The 18,334-nt window shown below is 36.8% G+C and overlaps 1 protein-coding gene across 1 annotated transcript in view; it reads left to right on the forward strand.

Moving 5' to 3' along the window:
• The first annotated feature begins 7,940 nt into the window (after positions 1-7,940).
• GIMD1 (GIMAP family P-loop NTPase domain containing 1) overlaps positions 7,941-18,334 on the forward strand; it is a 16,402-nt gene continuing 6,008 nt past the window's right edge. Inside the window, exon 1 of the mRNA XM_007948288.1 lies at positions 7,941-8,333. Within this exon, the coding sequence (XP_007946479.1) occupies positions 7,941-8,333 (393 nt within the window). The remainder of the gene's footprint in view (positions 8,334-18,334) is intronic.

An 18,334-nucleotide genomic window follows, 5' to 3' on the forward strand; every position in this document is an offset into this window, starting at 1 on the left:
ACTGAAAACATTATGAATAGCATTGAAACATTGTCTGATGTAGTGCCAGAAGATGAGCCCCTCAGGTTAGGAACACACTCAAAATATGACTTGGGAAGGGCTGCCTCTACAAAGTATAATTAACCTTAATGCTTTGGATGGAGTAAAGCTTTTGGTATCTTTGATGTGGCACGACTCAAAATGAGAAGAAAAAGCTACAAAAGCTAATAATCAGAACATGGAAGAAATATGAATCTAAGAAAATTGAAAGTTATAAAAAAATGAAATGAACACATAAAGATTGATGTCTTAGGCATTAATGAGCTGAAATGGACTAGTATAGGCCATTTTGAATCAATCATGTGGGCTACTATGCCAGAATGACAAATTGAAGAGGAAAGGTGTCTGATTCATCATCAAAAAATAACATTTCAAGAGTTATCCTGAAGTACAATGCTTTCAGTGATAGACTGATATCCATATGCCTATAAGGAAAATCAGTTAATACAATTACTATTCAAATTTACACACCAACTACTAAGCCAAAGATGAAGAAATTGAAGATTTTTACTAACTTCTGCCATCTGAAATTGATCAAACATGCAATCCAGATGCTTTTATAATTACTAGTGATTAGAATGCCAAAGTAGGAAACAAAGAAGAAGTACATCAATAGTTGGAAAATATAGCTTTGGTGATAGAAAGGACACTAGAGATCACATGGTAGAATTTTGCACAATGATTATTCATTGCAAATACCTTCTTTAAACAACACAAATGGCAACTATACATGTGGGCCTCGCCAGATGGAATACACAGAAATCAAATCAACTACATCTGTGGAAAGAGATGATGGAGAAGCTCAATATTATGAGTCAAAACAAGGCCAGGAGCCAACTGTAGAACAGATCATCAATTGCTCATATGCAAGTTGAATTTGATGCTGAAAAAAATTAAAGCAAGTCCACAAAAGCCAAAAAATGATGTTGAGTATATCACACCTGGATTTAAAGACCATGGGAAGAATACATTTGACACACTGAACACCAGTGAAAGAAGACCAGAGAGTTATGGGGACACATCAAGGACATCATACATGAAGAAAGAAAAATATTAAAAGACAGGAATTAAAAAGACCAAAGTTACTGTCAGAGAAGACTCTGGAACTTTGTCTTGAATGGAGAGTACCTAAAACAAATGGAAGAAATGATGAAATAAAATAGCCAAACAGATATCAAAAGCCAGCTCAAGAACACAAAGTAAAGTATTATAATGAAAGGTGCAAAGACCTGGAGTTAAAAAATCAAAAGGGAAGTACTAGGTTGGCATTTCTCAAGCCGAAGGAACTGAAGAAAAAATTCAAGATTCAAGTTGCAAAGTTGAAGGCAAAATCAAAAGAAGACAGGAGGAATACATGAAATCACTGTACCAAAAAAAAAAAAAAAAATGGTTGACATTCAACCATTTAAGGAGTTAGAATATGATGAAGAACCAGTGGTGTTGAAGGAAGAAGTCCAAGCTTCACTGAAGCCATTGTAGAAAAACAAGGCTCCAAAAATTGATAGAGTATCAATTGAGATGTTTTGACAAATGATTACAATGCTAGAAGCACCCATTCATTTATGCCAAAAACTTTGGAAGAGAAGCTACCTGGCCAACTGACTGAAAGAGATCCATATTTGAGTCCATTCCAATGAAAAATGATCCTGCAGAATGCAGAAATTATCAAACAGTATCATTAATATCACACACAAGTAAATTTTTGCTGAAAAAGAAAAACAGTTGCATTCATTATTGTAAAAAGTTATGGAAAGGTTTAGATATGGAAGGATGTTTTCTTTGTTGGTTACCAGGGGTGGGAGGGGAGAGGAGGGAACACTACAAAAGTGAAAAATAATAAAATAAAACAATTGTAGCAATACATCAACAGGGAACTTCCAGAAATTTAAACCAGATTCAAAAAAGGGCTTGGAATGAAACATATCACCACTGATGTCAGAAGGACAGAAGGATCTTGGCTGTAATCAAAGACTCCCAGTAAAATGTTTATCTGTGTTCTATTGACTATGCAAAGTCATTTGACTGTGTGGTTCCTAACAAACTGTAGATAACATTGACAAGAATTGGAGTTCCAGAACAGTTAATTGTGTTTGTAAGAAATGTGTACACAAAGCAACAGGAAGTAATTCAAACAAGTAAGGGGATATTGCATGGATTAAAGTCAAGAACAGTGTGTTTCCAGGTTGTATCCATTCACCATACATACTCAATCTGTATGCTCAGCAAATAATTGGATAAGCTGGACTATATGAAGAGAAATGTAGTATCAGGATTGAAAGAAGACTCATTAACAACCTGTGACATGCAGATGAAACAACCTTCCTTGCTGAAAGTGAGGACAAGTTGAAACACTTACTGATGAAGATCAAAAACTACAGCCTGCAGAACAGATTACATCTCACCATAAAAATCCTTACAAGTGGACCAGTAAGTAACATCATGATAAATGAAGAAAAGATTGAAGCTGTCTAGGATTTCAGTTTACTTGGATTCACTTTCAATGCCCATGGAAGCAGCAGTCAAGAAATCAAATGACATATTGCAAAGGAGAAATCTGCAAAAGTCTTCTTTAAAGTGTTAAAGAGCAAAGATATCCTTCTGAAGACTAAGATAGGCCTGACCCAGGCCACTATATTTTCTCACCTCGTATTCAAGTGAAAGGTAGACGATGAATAAGGAAGAACACACAAATATTGAAGTCTTTAAATTATGGTGTTAGTGAAGAGTACTGAATATATCATGGTCTAACAGAAGAATGGACAAATCTGTCTTGGAAGAAGTACAGCCAGAATGCTCCTTACAAAAGAGAATGGCAAGACTTCATCTCTTGTACTTTGGTTATGTTATTAGGAGGGACAAGTGCCTGGAGAAGAATGTCATGCTTCTTAAAGGAGGCTAAAAAAAAAAAAAAACATGCTGCCATCGAGTAGATTCTGACTGATAGCGACCCCCTTTAGGTTTCCAAGGCTAGTAAATATTTACAGGTAGGTTTGAACTACCAACTTTCTTGTTAGCAGTCAAATGCCTTAGGCACTACAGCACCAGAGCTCCTTTCTTAAAGGAGAGGATCATCTAAAAAGAGACGGACTGCGGTAGTGGCTGCAACAATGTGCTCAAGTATAGCAATGATTGTGAGGATGGTGCAGGACCCAGCAGTGTTTTTGATTATTTGTACATGAGGTCGATGTGCATTGTAGTCAACTTGGCAGCATCTAACAACAGCAACAATAGTATCGAGACATATAAATTGTACATATATATATATATATATAATGCACACAGATCATCTATACATATATATACATACATAAACACATGTATGTGTGCATATATGTGTATATTTCTTTTTTAAAAAAATATGTAACTGTTACTCACATCAGCTGGACACTCTTATCTTATAATATCTCATATCATGAATTGTGGAAAGTCTCATGTTCTCCCAAAGATTTCTACAAGTTTCTGGGGACTGGTATTCTTCTAGCTTCAACCTCCTTTCTATCCTGAATTACTTCAGTTTAAATGTCAGGTCACAATCTCCAACTTGTGTGGTCCCTGTCCTGTGCTAACTCAGGGTTGGAACTCAGCCCTTTCCTTTAATTTCTGTCAAAATAAAATAAAATGGTAAAAACAAAGAAAGCAAACAAACAAAAATGCTATCTTCTCTCTGCTCTAAAATAGTCCCTTAGCCATTTCCACAAGTCAGAGATCCAACTTCCTGCCATGTTCTTCTCTCTCTTCTGCTCTCTCTGTCCCTCTGTCTGTCCTCATGCCCTTACTCCCTCCCTCCTCCTCCCATGATCTTCTCTTCTTTCTTTGCAGCTGTTCATACATTTGTACATTAGCTATTACTTTTCAGAAGCTTGGATCATGCTCTCTTGATTCCCTTTCTCACCTCAAATTGCTAATCAAATAATTTTATCAAACAAAGCTCCCGTCTTTAGAGGAATTCTGGAACCAGCTGGTGAAGGATAATACAGTTTTATCCATCCTACATTACATTTAGCCAAGTCAATGAAAGAGTTAAAGTAAATTTTCACATTTTTTACCCTAATTTGTAAAATACTAACAAACATTCATTCATTCAATATCATCTAATGAGAACAAATTATCCTTCTCTATGACTTCTAAGTTGATTCAGATCTAAAAACATCATTAAATCACTTAGAAATTACTTTAAAATTTGCAGTCTTATTGGACTTACAATAATGCATATGAATTCTGAACTTTATTTTTCAGTCAGATTCCTATCAGCAGATGATTTAAACTATAATTACAAAGTGGAGGGTTTGAGAAACCTAAGAACCTGCTACAGATGCTATTAAGTATACATAAAAGTATACACCAAATGCTATCAAGGAACGTAGAAAGGAAGGTTTGGTTTCACCTTTCTTCAACAGATGTTCCACTCAATTAATATATGTTGCTGTAGGTTGCCTAGATGAAGAATGCCAGTTTATGTTTTGAGGAAGGAAATGAAAACAAATTCTGCTGCACAGTCGCTTCCTAGAAACAGGCTGCTACTGCCACCTGGGGGAGGTTCTTTCTGCTTCATTCAGAAAGCTAAATGTGCTTGTCAGATGAATGAATCCGGTTCATGTTTTCCTTGTCATTTCCACACAGGAAGACATTTTAACTCTCTGTCCATGAAATCATAAAGCATTCCAGATGACTCCGAGTTCCCTTCATACAGAAATACATACTTCACAGACTTTTTGAGAGGGACAGGATGAGATAAACCAGAAGATGGCCATACTAAAATTTCTGCAATTTACACACTGAGAGAGTATTTTAGAAAGTATGGATTATATGCTTCTGTTGTTGTTCTTGTTGTTAGGTGCCATCAAGTCAGCTCCAACTCATAGCAATCCTATGTACAACAGAACAAAATACTACATATTCCTGAACCATTTGCATAATATTTGCTGTGCTTGAGCCCATCATTGCAGCAACTTTGTGATCTATCTCAAGGGTCTTCCCCTTTCTCACTGACCCTCTACTTTACCAACCATGATACCGGTCTCCAGGGAATAGTCCCTTCTGACAACATGACCAAAGTAGGTGAGATGAAGTCTGGCCATTCTCACTTCCAAGGAGCATTCTGGCTGCACTTCCTCCAGAACAGATTTGTTCATTCTTCTGTCAATCCATGGTATTTTCAATATTCTTCACCAACACCACAACTGAAAGGCATCAACTCTTCTTCGGTCTTCTTTATTCATTGTCCAGTTTTCACATGCACATGGGCTATTGAAAATACCATGGCTTGAGCTAGGCACACCTTAGTCTTCAAAGTGACAGCTTTGATTCTTAACACTTTAAAAAGATCTTTTGCAGCAGATTTTCCCAGTGAAATACAACACCTGATTTCTTTACTACTGCTTCTATGGCTGTTGATTATGGATCAGAGTAAAATGAAATCTGACAACTTCAATGTTTTCTCCATTTATCATAATGTTGCTTGTTGGTCCAGTTGTGAGCATTTTTTATTTATGTTGATATGTAATCCATACTGAACACTGCTCTTTGATCACCATCAGTAAGTGCTTTAAGTCATCTTTACTTTGAGCAAGCAAGGTTGTGTCACCTACATATCACAGGTTGTTGATGAGTCTTCCTCCAATCTTGATGCCACATTCTTCATATAATCCAGCTTCCTGGTTTATTTTCTCAGCATACAGACTGAATAAGTATGGTGTAAGGACACAACGCTGACACACACACCTTTCCTGATGGCTTATATATTCTCACTGCCATTGAGTCAATTCTGATTCATAGCAACCTCCATTGGGTTTCCAAGGCCATAAATCTTTACAAAAGAAGACTGCCTCATCTTTTTTCTGTGGAGTGGCTGGTGGGTTCTAACCACTGACCTTTATGTTTAGCAGGCAAATGTTGTAGCCACTATACCCCCATAGCTCCTTGAACTATATACTCCTTAAAGTGGAAGAAATCAGATTTAAGCTTTTAGTAGCAGGATGAAACTCAGATTTTTAAAGCAAAATTTCTTTGGCCTCTATTTATAGTGAAATTATAATCCTTTTTCTAAATATGCTATCTTTAATTGATATAGAAACTGAATGTTCTGATATAAACATGTTAGTTGTTTCATCAATTAGAATCAGATAATAAATTTCAATTGTGCAGGAACAACCAAAAGAGTTTTCTCTCTTCATAAATTTGTAATTTATGAACTAAATACAGCTATGAATTCAATATCTAACTGTTGAGTATATATATTGCACAACTATTTCTTGAAACTTTTCATCAAGATGAGATATGGTGCTCATCAATTAAATGAAAAATATTGTGACCATTGCTAAAGAATTCCTAGTTTCTATTTAATACTTACCAATATTGAATTTTCATCCTATCAATAAATTGTTACTTATTAGCAAGGCCCTTAATCATGAAAATTTAATGCTGGCAAGAGAAGTTTCAGGAAGTACTTATGGAAATTACAAGTCTATCGGGTAACATAAAAGAGTTAATGCTGATTAGAGGGAGACAGACATTTGCAAAAAAAAAAGTCTGGTAATAGATTAACTAAATAAAATGCATACAGTGTCAGTCCCAGAGTGGTACAATATCACTGTCAGAAGATAAAGTTCATACCAAAGAGCAACTGCACCAGCTTGAGGGAAGTCTATTGAGAAATCATTTTCTAAGACTGGAAAAGGTATGTGATTTACAACAATTTTATTGGGGTTGAATGCTCAATTTTTTAAAAATATCATGAGTCGGACTCAAGAGTAAAAAGAAATCAACAAACTAGCACCTTAGTGCAGCCAACACAGTGAAATGAGCTGGGTGAGCTGGAGTCATCTTGAAAGACTTGAACAAGAAGTAGATTTTTGTAGAGGTGAGTTTCCTTCAAGGCCATTATGGTAGGATCTGGAGAGATTGAGATGAAAAGTGTTAGAAGACTAAAGATAGTTATAGGCTATAACCAAAACTAATAGCTATAAAAATTAAAATCTCATTTCTGAACATGGAGCTTGAACATCTTTGGTAACTGGCCAGTAGCAAAGCCTTATTGATTTAATAAAAATGATTGATAGTCATATAATGCTATAAGGAGCTTATGTTTTGTACAAAAGGTTAATTGCACTTTACAGGTAGTAGAAATAGAATAGACTCTCCCAATATTCTATTACCTCTTAACTTAGTTGAAAATGCATTGGGCTTTACTTTCTTTATTAAAGAGTCAACATTTTATAATGATGGGCAAAGGAGATGATTTATTAATTATTTCATAATAGAAATTACAAGTAGTTCTCATTTTCATCATGATGTTGCCTGGTTGTAAAAATAACAGAAGAATAAATCTTTAGTAAACAGAAACAGAAGGCTTCTTTAACATAATTCATGTTTCATAGAAAAGAAACATTCAGGAAGTTGGGAAAGATGATTTTTTGCAGATGGCACTTATGTATTAATGGGATGGAGTGGGTACACTGTTTAAAAAAAAAGCAACAAGGGCTAGTTCTTCCACTGTTCTGTTCCTACTTCTCTTTCAAAGGTGAATAGTTTTCAAATACTGTTGCTAGCTATGTTCCTGAGCTCAGGAGCCTTAGCACTCATTCCTAAACCAACTCATCTACCACATGGATGAGTTAACATATTCTTCCTAAAACAGGCTTACATTATCTTCATGCTTCTTCCTCCCACTTCTCAATTTGTATGTAACTTCTCTCTTCCCTCTCAGTGTGAACTACTGATAATATTTCAATCTTCCCTTCTGTCACTGGATGTCTCCACCCTTCCATATTTTGATCACCATGAATGAGGGTAAGGCAAATCAAAGAGTAGTGCTGTGAGTGTTCCATACCAGATAAGAAGTTTCACATTCGATGAATGTAGAAACCTAACTATTTATGCTATACTTTTGTTTATCCACAGCCATGACAGACCCCAAAAAAATGATCATCAACTTGGCCCTCTTTGGCATGACTCAGAGTGGAAAAAGTTCTGCTGGGAACATTCTACTGGGAAGCAATGACTTCCATAGTAGCTTTGCTCCATGTTCTGTGACCGAAAATTGTAGCCTAGGTCGCAGTTGTCATCTTCACAACTTCATGCGACGAGGGGGTCAAGAGATAACCTTGCAGGTCCAGGTGTTGGACACTCCAGGATATCCACACAGCACCCTGAGCAAGAAACATGTGAAACGGGAGGTCAAGGAGGCCCTGGAACATCACTTTGGGCAAGATGGTCTTCACTTTGCACTGCTGTTACAGAGAGCAGACGTGCCTCTCTGTGGACAGGAAGCACTGTCCCCAATCCAGATGATCCAGGTAATTCAAAAAGGCAAAGTCACTAATGTCAGTATTCACATTTGCTGGACCCTATCCTGGTAGTTGTTGTTTTTGCCATTGAGTCAGCTCAGGCTCATAGCAATCTTATGTATAGCAACAAAACTTTGCCTAGTCCAGTACTGTCCTCAGAAGCCCTGGTGGCATTTGACTGCTAACCAGAAGACTGGCGGTTCAAACCTACCAGCCACTCCTCAGAAGGAAGGTTGAACAATCTACTTTCATAGTGATACTGCCTCAGAAACGCAAGGAGGGGTTGCTATGAGTCAGATCCAAATTGACAGCAATGAGTTTGATTTTTGGGGGCGCCATCCTGAGGGTAGTTGGTATGTTTCACTGAGTCTATTGTTGTGAAATCTGGACAATGAATAAGGAAGACTGAAGAAGAGTTTATGCCTTTGAATTGTGGGTTTGGCAAAGAATACTGAAAATACAATTGACTGTCAGAAGAATGGACAAATCTGTCCTGGAAGAAGTGCAGCCGGAATGCTCCTTAGAAGTGATAAATGGCCACACTCTGTCTCACCTACTTTGGTCATGGTGTCAGAAGGGACTGTTCCCTGGAGAAAGGTATCATGCTTGGTAAAGTAAAGGGTCAGCAAAAAGGGGGAAGACCCTCAACAATATGGATTGGCACAGTGGCCACAATTATGGGCTCAAGCATAGCAAAGACTGTGAGGATGACACAGGACTGGACAGTGTGATGTTCTGTTGTACACAGGGTTGCTATGAATCAGAGCTAACTCAATGGCTCCTAAAACAACAGCAGCCACCTTATTTGGCTATTTTATAAAAACATCTCATTGAGGCTTTCCCCCATTTTTGAAAGCCCTCTAGTTTACCAAACATGATGTCCTTTGCTAGCAGTTGGTCTTTTCTGATGACACATCCAAAGTAAGCAAGCTAAAGCCTTGTAAATGCTAGTCACAAAGAAATAATAAAACTTGTATTATTTTCCCACCAAGAGTCATTGTCACAACTTCCCTTAGGGGAATCAGTCAGTCAATCTACTACTGGGTCATATTAAAAATTAAATAAATGAACAAATAATTGAGATACAAAACTGCAGAGTTTCCCTAAGGATATTTAAGAACCTGCAAACCCGAATGTATTTGTAAAGTGTAGTCCCCAGATGATCTGAATCAGTATCACCTGGGGTCCTTCTTAAAAATGCAGATTCATTCAAGAGCTACTGAAAGAGAATCCCTAGAATCTTGGATATCTGAATTTTGATAAACTTTCTACTTGTTTTTTAAGGAAAGTCAAATTTCAAAACCATGGCCTAAAATACTGACTTGCATCCACTCAGTGTCAACGGAGAAATCTTTTATAGTTCACCAACAAATTGGTGTTCATTCACTGACTCAATCATTGAACACTGTTTATTGGGCACTTGCACGAAGCTTAATGATTGGGTAATAACACATGGGCCCTCACCTCAAAAAGTTTACAGCATAAAAGAGACAAAACAATAAATAAACAAGAATAAGATGATGCATTTTTGCCAAAATAATGTAATGTAAGAAGAGGAAAAAAAAAGGAGGTTTCGCTGAGATTTACAAGCATAGTAAAAATTCAGGAGAGATCTAGGTTTTACTTATAGAAAAGAAATCAGGAATTTCCAATCCAATGCTTGTCATATCCTCTGCAGGGTCAGTAACTCCTCCATTTCAGCCATGAGAAGACTATTGGGACACCAGGGTGAATGAAAATAAGTATGCAGCGTTTGCCCACCCACTGCTCTATCCTATTTGTTATTCCTTTGTTATGTGTTGCTAAATTGAATATTTATTGAGCTAGTTTATGAGAGGAGCTAAATGGATGGGAAAGGTCCTGGTGTGACCAGAAGCTAGGAGATGGAAGGAATAATAATACATGTATGTGTGCCTGCAAGTGTGGGTATTATTGTTGTTGTGCCATTGAGTTAGATTCATCTTATGGCAACTCCCTGTTCAGCAGAACAAAATGTTGTCCAGTTCTGTGCCATCTTTATGATCCTTGCTATGCTTCAGTCCATTGTTGTAACCATTGTGTATTTTGAGTGCCTTTCAACCTAGAAGTTTCATCTTCCAGCACTATAATGGACATTAATCTCTTGTGATCCATAGTGTTTTAATTGACTAGTTTTTAAAAGTAAATCACTAGGCCTTTCTATTCTGCCTTAGTCTGAAAACTCCTTAGTCTGAAAACTGCACTGAAACACATTCACTATTGATGACCCTGTTTGTATTTGAAATATCAATGGAGGCATTACTTCTAGCATTTTAGCAACATGCAGGCCATCACAATGCAAAAAAAAAAAAAAAAAATTACAGCTGAGTAGTGGAGATATACATATATCAACTTCTCTGTCAGTTTGTCATTCTGTGGTTACCTGTATGTGTTGCTGTGAGACTGGAGGCTGTACCACCAATATTTTACATACCAGCAGGGCCACCCATGGTGGACAAGGTTTCAGCAGAGCTTCCAGACTACGACAGACTTAGAAGAAAGAGGCCATCCACTTCTCAAACAATTGTCCAGTGAAAACCTTATGTAGCAGTGAAACACTGTCTATTACTGGAAAATTTTATAAGTAGCCCTGAAACATAGTCCAATATAATGCTGGAAGATGAGCTCCTCAGGTTGGAAGGCACTCAAAATACAACTAGGGAAGAGCTGTTTCCTCAAAGTACAGTCAACTTTAATGATGTTGATTGAGTAAAACTTTCTAGACCTTCATTTGCTGATGTGACATGACCCAAAATAGGAGGAAACAGCTGCAAATATCCATTAATAATCAGAACATGAAATGTAGGAAGTATGAACCTAGGAAAATTGGAAGTTGTCAAAAATGAAATGGAACACATAAAGATTGATATTCTAGGCATTAGTGAGCTGAAATGGACTGGTTTTAGCCATTTTGAATCAGACAACCATACAATCTACTATGTTGGGAAAGACAAATTGAAGAGGAATGATGTGGCATTCATCATCACAAAGAATGTTTCAAGATCTATCTTGGAGTACAATGCTGTCAGTTATAGGAAAATTACCATCTGCCTACAAGGAAGACCACTTAATACAACTATTATTCAAATTTATGCACCAGCCACCAAAGCCAAAGATGAGGAAATTGAAGACTTTTATAAACTTCTGCAGTCTAAAATTGAGCAAACGTGAAATCCAGGTGTGTTGATTATTACTGGTGATTGGAACACAAAAGTTAGAAACAAAGAAGGACCACCAGTAGTTGGAAAATCTGGCCTTGGTCATAGACACCAGAAATGACACCAGAGATTACATGATAGAATTTTGCAAGATCAATGACTTATTCATTGCAAATATGTTTTTTTCAGCAACATAAACACATGCACTTCACCATATGCAATACACAGCAATCAAGTAGACTATATCTGTATCTGTAGAAAGAGGCGATGGAGAAGCTCAATATCTTCAGTCAAAACATGACAAGGAGCTGACTGGAACAGACCAACTGCTCATATGCAAGTTCAAGTTGAAGCTGAAGGCAATTAAAACAAGTCCATAAGAGCCAAAAGATGACCTTGATACATCCCACCTGAATTTAGAGACCATCTAAAGAATAGATTTGATACACTGAACACCAGTGACTGAAAACCAGATGAACAGTGAGACGGCATCAAGAATACCATACACGAAGAACGAAAAAGTCATTAAAAAGACAGGAAAGGAAGAAAAGACCACAAAGGATGTCAGAAGAAAGAGACTCTGAAACTTGTCCTTGAATGGAGAGTAGCTAAAACAAATGGAAGAAATGACAAGATAAAAGAGCTGAAGAGAAGATTTCAAAGAGCAACTTGAGAGGACAAAACCAATTATTATAATGAAATGTGCAAAGACCTGGAGGTAGAAAACAAAAGGGAAGCACAAGCTTAACATTCCTCAAGCTGAAAGAACTGAAGAAAGAACTCAAGCCTCAAGTTGCAATATTGAAAGATTCTATGGACAAAATATTGAATGATGCAGGAAACACCAAAAGGAGATGGAAGAAATACACAGTCACTGCACACACAAAAAATATTGGTTGATGTTCATCTATTTCAGGAGTTGATATATGATCAAGAACCAATGGCACTGAAGGAAGAAGTTGAAACTGCACTGAAGTAATTGGTGAAGAACAAGGCTCCCAGAATTGACAGAATACCCATTGAGATGTTTCAACAAATGGATGCTACATTGAAGGCACTTACTCTTCTATGCCAAGAAATTTGGAAGACAGCTACCTGATCAACTGAATGGAAGAGATCCATATTTGTACCCATTCCAAAGAAAGGTGATCCCACAGAATTTGGAAATTACTGAATATCATTAATATCACACACAAGTAAAATCTTCCTGAAGATAATTCAAAAATGGTTGTAGCAGTATATTGACAGGGGACTTCCAGAAATGCAACCTGCATTCAGAAGAGGACATGGGACAAGGAATATTATTACTGATGTCAGATAGATCTTAGCTGAAAGAAAAAGATAACAGAAAGATGTTTATTTGTGTTTCCTTGACTATACAAAAGCATTCGATTTTGTGGATCATAACAAATTATGGATAACATTGAGAAGAATGGAAATTCCAGAACACTTAATTGTGCTGATGAGAAATCTGTACATAGACCAGGAAGTTGGCATTTGAACAGAACAAAGGGATACTGCATGGTTTTAAATCAGGAAAAGTGTACATCAGGGTTGTATCCTTTGACCATACTAATTCAATCTGCATGCTGAGCAAATAATCTGAGAAGCTGGACTATATGAAGAAGAACACAACATCAGGATTGGAGGAAGCCTCCCTTAATAACCTGCAATACACAGATGACACTATCTTGCTTGCTGAAAGTCAAGATCACTTGAAGCACTAACTGATGAAGATTAAAAACTATAGTCTTCAGTATGGATTACACCTTAACATAAAGAAAATAAAAGTTCTCACAACTGGACCAATAAGCATCATCATGATAAATGGAGAAAAGATTGAAGTTGTCAAATATTTCATATTACTTGGATCCACAATCGACATCCGTGAAAGCATCAGTCAAGACATCATAGGTCATTTTGCACTGGGCAAATCTGCTGCAAAAGACCTCTTTCAAGTGCTGAAGAGCAAAGATGTCTCTTTGAATACTAATATGCACCTAACCCAAGCCATGATATTTTCAGTCATAGCATATGCATTTGAAAGCTGGACAATGAATAAGGAAGACTGAAGAAGAGTTGATGTGTTTGAGTTGTGTTGGCAAACAATAGTGAAAGTATCATGGACTGCCAGAAGAACTAACAAATCTGTCCTGAAAGAACTACAGCCAGAACGCTCCTTGGAAGCGAGAATGGCCAGACTTCATCTCACCTATTTTGGGCATGTTATCAGAAGGGAACCATTACCTGGAAAAGGATATCATGCTTGGTAAAGTGGAGGGTCAGCAAAAAAGGGGAAGGCCCTCAATGAGATGGATTGATACAGTGACTGCGACTTTGGGCTCAGGCATAACAAGTGTTGTGAGGCTGGCACAGGACCAGGCAGTGTTTCATTCCATTGTACATAGGGTTGCTACGAGTTGGAGCTGATTTGATGGCACCTAACAATAAGAACATATATATCCCATGTGGACTATGACCAAAAATTCCTGGAAGCTGCTCATTGTACTTAAGCTCTTTATTCTCTAGTCTGGGACCACTCAAGTTCAACTGTTGGACTCAGCTGCCTCATTGTGACACTGAGCTCAAAAAATCCATGTCTGTTAGAAGCTCCACAGGTAAATATGGAAAATAAGGAGTACATTTTTCATTCAAGAAGAATTTATGTATATGTTATTCTTTCTTTTGTTCCAATCCCAGACCATGTTTGTGTAGGACCTGTTACATCCAGAAAGATGATATAGTTTGTTTTAAAGAAAGATTTTTTTTTTCCCTTTTAATTAGTAGTGGCATAAGATTTTTCTGAAAGACACATTCTGTTTTTCTTTTTGTGCATGCTTCTAAAAGGAAAAAAAAAATGCCATGTGTATAATCACAAGTAACTAGTGGAAAAAATTCGGTGACAAGAATATAAAAAATAATTCTCATCATCCAACTCCTGAAAAATCAAGGACATTCTGTACAAAAGCAAAGAAGAGAAAATGATTGCAATTAAGAAACAATGTGAAATCTACAAAAGCCAATAAACCTCCTCCAAATTATTAAAGTCTGCATTTCAAAAAATATTTCTGTAGAAATCAACTACAGGAGACTTGCATCTTTTGTATAAGTGCAATTTTTAAAGAGTTTTTAAAATTCACTTAAAAGTATTAAGGAAACATTTAGCTTTATTATGTTGTTGGTGTGCGCCCTTCAGTAGATTCTGTCTCTTAGCAACCCTATAGAACAAAACAGAACTGCCACATAGGGTTTCCTAACCCACCAGCCACTCCTCGGAAGGAAGGTTGGGCAATCTATTTCCGTGCTGATAACTGCCTCGAAAATCCAAGGAGGGGTCGCTCGGAGTTGGGTCCAACTCAGTGGCACATAACAACAACAGGCTGTAATCTTTATGGAAGCAGACTGCCACATCTTTCTTCCACTGAGGGACTGGTAGGCTGGAAATGCTGACCTTTTGGTTCCTACATGAGTGTTTTATCATTGCACCACCAGAGCTCTTCAGCTTTGCTATAAATGATGTAATTCAGTAAATGTAAACACAGTTATTTCTCAAAAGCTAAACTGTCTCTGTCCATATGTCCCAACATTTATCTCTATGATGGTCCTATGCTGAATTTTAAAAAAAATATTTAAAAAATATACATTATTAAAATAGATTTTTCCATTTTTAGCATATAGAACAATATTGTTATCCATATTTTTATAAATATGTGAATCTGATTCATACATGTCTCTGGTCTTTTTAAACAGTATCTGGCATACAGCCTTCTCTTTCTACAGCTGTCTTCCTTAATCCAGAGTCCATTTCAGCCATTGATGGCAGAGAGAGAAGATGGCAAAGCTCAGATCCAGAATAATTTTCTAGAATAAAAAACTTCTCTCTCCCAGGAGAACTCAGTAGCCAAGTTTTAGTGAAGTTTAGGGGTGCCATGACCCCAGGAGGCACTGCAAACATTTTCTGGGCTTCCACCATTGCCTTTGGTAGAAGGTCGCCTAAGTACAGGCCTGCTGTTTATGACCTTCTTCCTGAGTGTGCCTCATGTTCTGGTGGCAGCCATCTGGATGTACTCACAGATTGAGAGCAGCTGCAGAATGTCTGAATATTCAACAGGACCAGCAGCTGTTAAGAAGGATCAAGGAGCTGTTAAGGTCTTCTGGTTCCAGACACACTATGAATTTCTTTTTCTTCCTGACTGAATCTAAATGGCAATGGAGCATCTGCCTTGACCCTTTTCCTTTCTCCTATTCTGGGTCATTCATGCCTACCACGGAAGGAATCTGTAAGACCAATGCCAGAGAAATGGCCTCTTCTCCTTTGCAACCTCCTATTGTCTCTTTCAATATATCTCCCTATTTGTGCTCTAATATTTTGCACAGTAGTTAGAGGCTGCTAGCTGTTACAATTGAACATTTCCCCAAAATGATCCCTTTTTCTTTATTTATGTTAAATCATCATTAATTTACAGTAAGGTGATAGAGACATCAGTGAACCCTCTCCCTCAAACTGGAAAATAAAGGGAATTATTTATCTGAATATTATCTGAATTGTCATTTGAATGTTCAAAAAAAAAAAAAAAAGAAATCCACAAATAATGGATCAGAGATATTATTAATAAAGTTGCCTTTAGGAAAAAGCTGACAGATAGCCAAGCTGCTCTAGGACTACACCCAGGAACTAACCAAAGTTCACATTCTTTATACTATCATGATATCACATATTATTACAATGCATAAACAGGCTTCAAACATGTATTTTTGTTTCAAATCAACAGCTCAAGTGCTGATGTTGTGAGTGAGTTATGTACAAAAGGCTCAGAGAGGCCAGTGTAGACCCTGAGAATACCAAACAAAGCACCCAGACTTGTTATTATCTAGAACCTATTTGAAAAACAAATTTTGCTACTTTCTAGGTATTTGGCTATAAACAAGTTACCATTACTTGGCTTTAAGTCTACATTTGTAAAATGGGAATACTTCTACCTATGTTAAAGAGTTCTGTGGGTTATATTTAATAAATACAAAGTGGCTGGCATTGTGCCTGACTTGCAGTTGGTTCATAGAAGGTGGTAAATTATTACTATTAGTATTGTTATTTTATTACTATTCTTATTACCCAGATTGTGATGAGTACTTGCTCAAATGAACTACTAGATATATGGAATATATTTTAGAGGCTAAGAGCATGGCTTCTGGAGTAAGTTATACCTGTGTTCAACTTCCTACTTAACTACTCATTTGCTTTGCAACCTTGGGCAAGTTAATTAACTTCTCTAATCCTCAATCTCTTCATTGGTATATTAGGAATAATAATAGTGTCTATTTCATTGGCTTTATGGGTTACTTTTGGAATTATTGGCCTATTGACATAACAATAAACTGTTGAGCCCAGATACTGGAGCACAGTAAATCTTAACTATAGGTTCATTATAATTTTATTGTTAGTATTTGTCTTATCTTAAAAATAGGACACATTATTTGTATAAATAGCCTTCTTTGGGAATATATTTATAGGCTTCAGGAGAAAGTAAGAGTGAAATCACTCTTATAAGACCCTGATTCAGAACTACAAGTAACCCCCTCAAAATTTTAGAGAAAAAATTCACTGGCTTAGTAAAGTTAAAATGAGAAGCTCCCAATTTAGTGAAGAAGACATGAGCTTGGCAGCTGAGGGACTCTGCTATAAATCTAGGCCTGCCAGCAATCAGTTATGTGGCTTTGCTGAAGCTGTTTAACATCACAAGACCTCAATAGCTTCATCTGTAAAATGAGACAATTTGAACAGATGATCTCTCAATTCCCTACCAGCTGAGTGCTCTCTGAACCCAAATATACATTCTTATCTAACAGGTTCTTATCATTAAGTTTTGGTTTACTGAGTAGGAAAATGTGGTATTTTAAGTGGGATGAGAGTAAGGGAATAGCGTAAAACATAAAGATTAATCCTTATTGTCCTCCTGTTCCATGATTTTTTTTTTCCCTCAGTTGATGTAATAGTTGGCTTTTTTTAAAGTTTCCCCCTAAAAGTCCAGATGCTATGATTTCATCAACCACAAACAAGTGGGGCAGGGCTGGTGAGGTCCTGGGAAAATGAACATAATTCCTGGAAAACAAAGTTTATACCGTAACTAGTTGTCCCAAAAGGACTAGACAGACCGTACCCGTTAGCACTCTGAAACCAAACAATTCATGATTGATTGTAAAATCCCCATCTCACTTAGTACTGTATTTAAATTATTAACACCAGATAACTTACATTAACTTATCTTGCTCTTGGATTTTTATGTGAAATATCAATCAACTGTGATTACTCTTTCTTTGGGTCCTTGGAGAAAATGTTTGGCCACTTACATGATGACTATACACCAAGCGACACTACTTTCAAATATTCCGCTATTTTCCAGCCAAAAACCAATCTAAAGACTATAAGCTAAATCAACCACTCTCTTCCATTTTTGGCAGAAATTCAAAAGTGCAATTTCACTAACAGTTTAAGACATGAGCATCCTTTCATAAATAATTATCAACATGTAAAAACTTCCCAGTGGCTGAACATATGAACTCATAAGGGGTGGAGAGCTTACAAATCTATTATCCTTAGGTGCTTTACCTCGTTTTCCCTGAATGAGATTATGGTTTAAAGTATAGGAAATGTCTAGGGGCAACAAACTGGAGACATGTTAATGTTTCAATGTAGAAAACCAGAAACTAGAAGAATACTGTGAAAATTATATCATTTAATGTAATAAGTATTAACCTAGAAAGAAAAGAATTACATGAATTTTATATTATGAGAGAATCCTAGTATTTTACTCAGGAAAAGATTATTTATGCCAG

The sequence above is a fragment of the Orycteropus afer genome, unplaced genomic scaffold (assembly GCF_000298275.1).
Source record: "Orycteropus afer afer isolate SDZICR_OR568_19922 unplaced genomic scaffold, OryAfe1.0 scaffold00211, whole genome shotgun sequence".
Lineage (NCBI taxonomy): Eukaryota > Metazoa > Chordata > Mammalia > Tubulidentata > Orycteropodidae > Orycteropus > Orycteropus afer.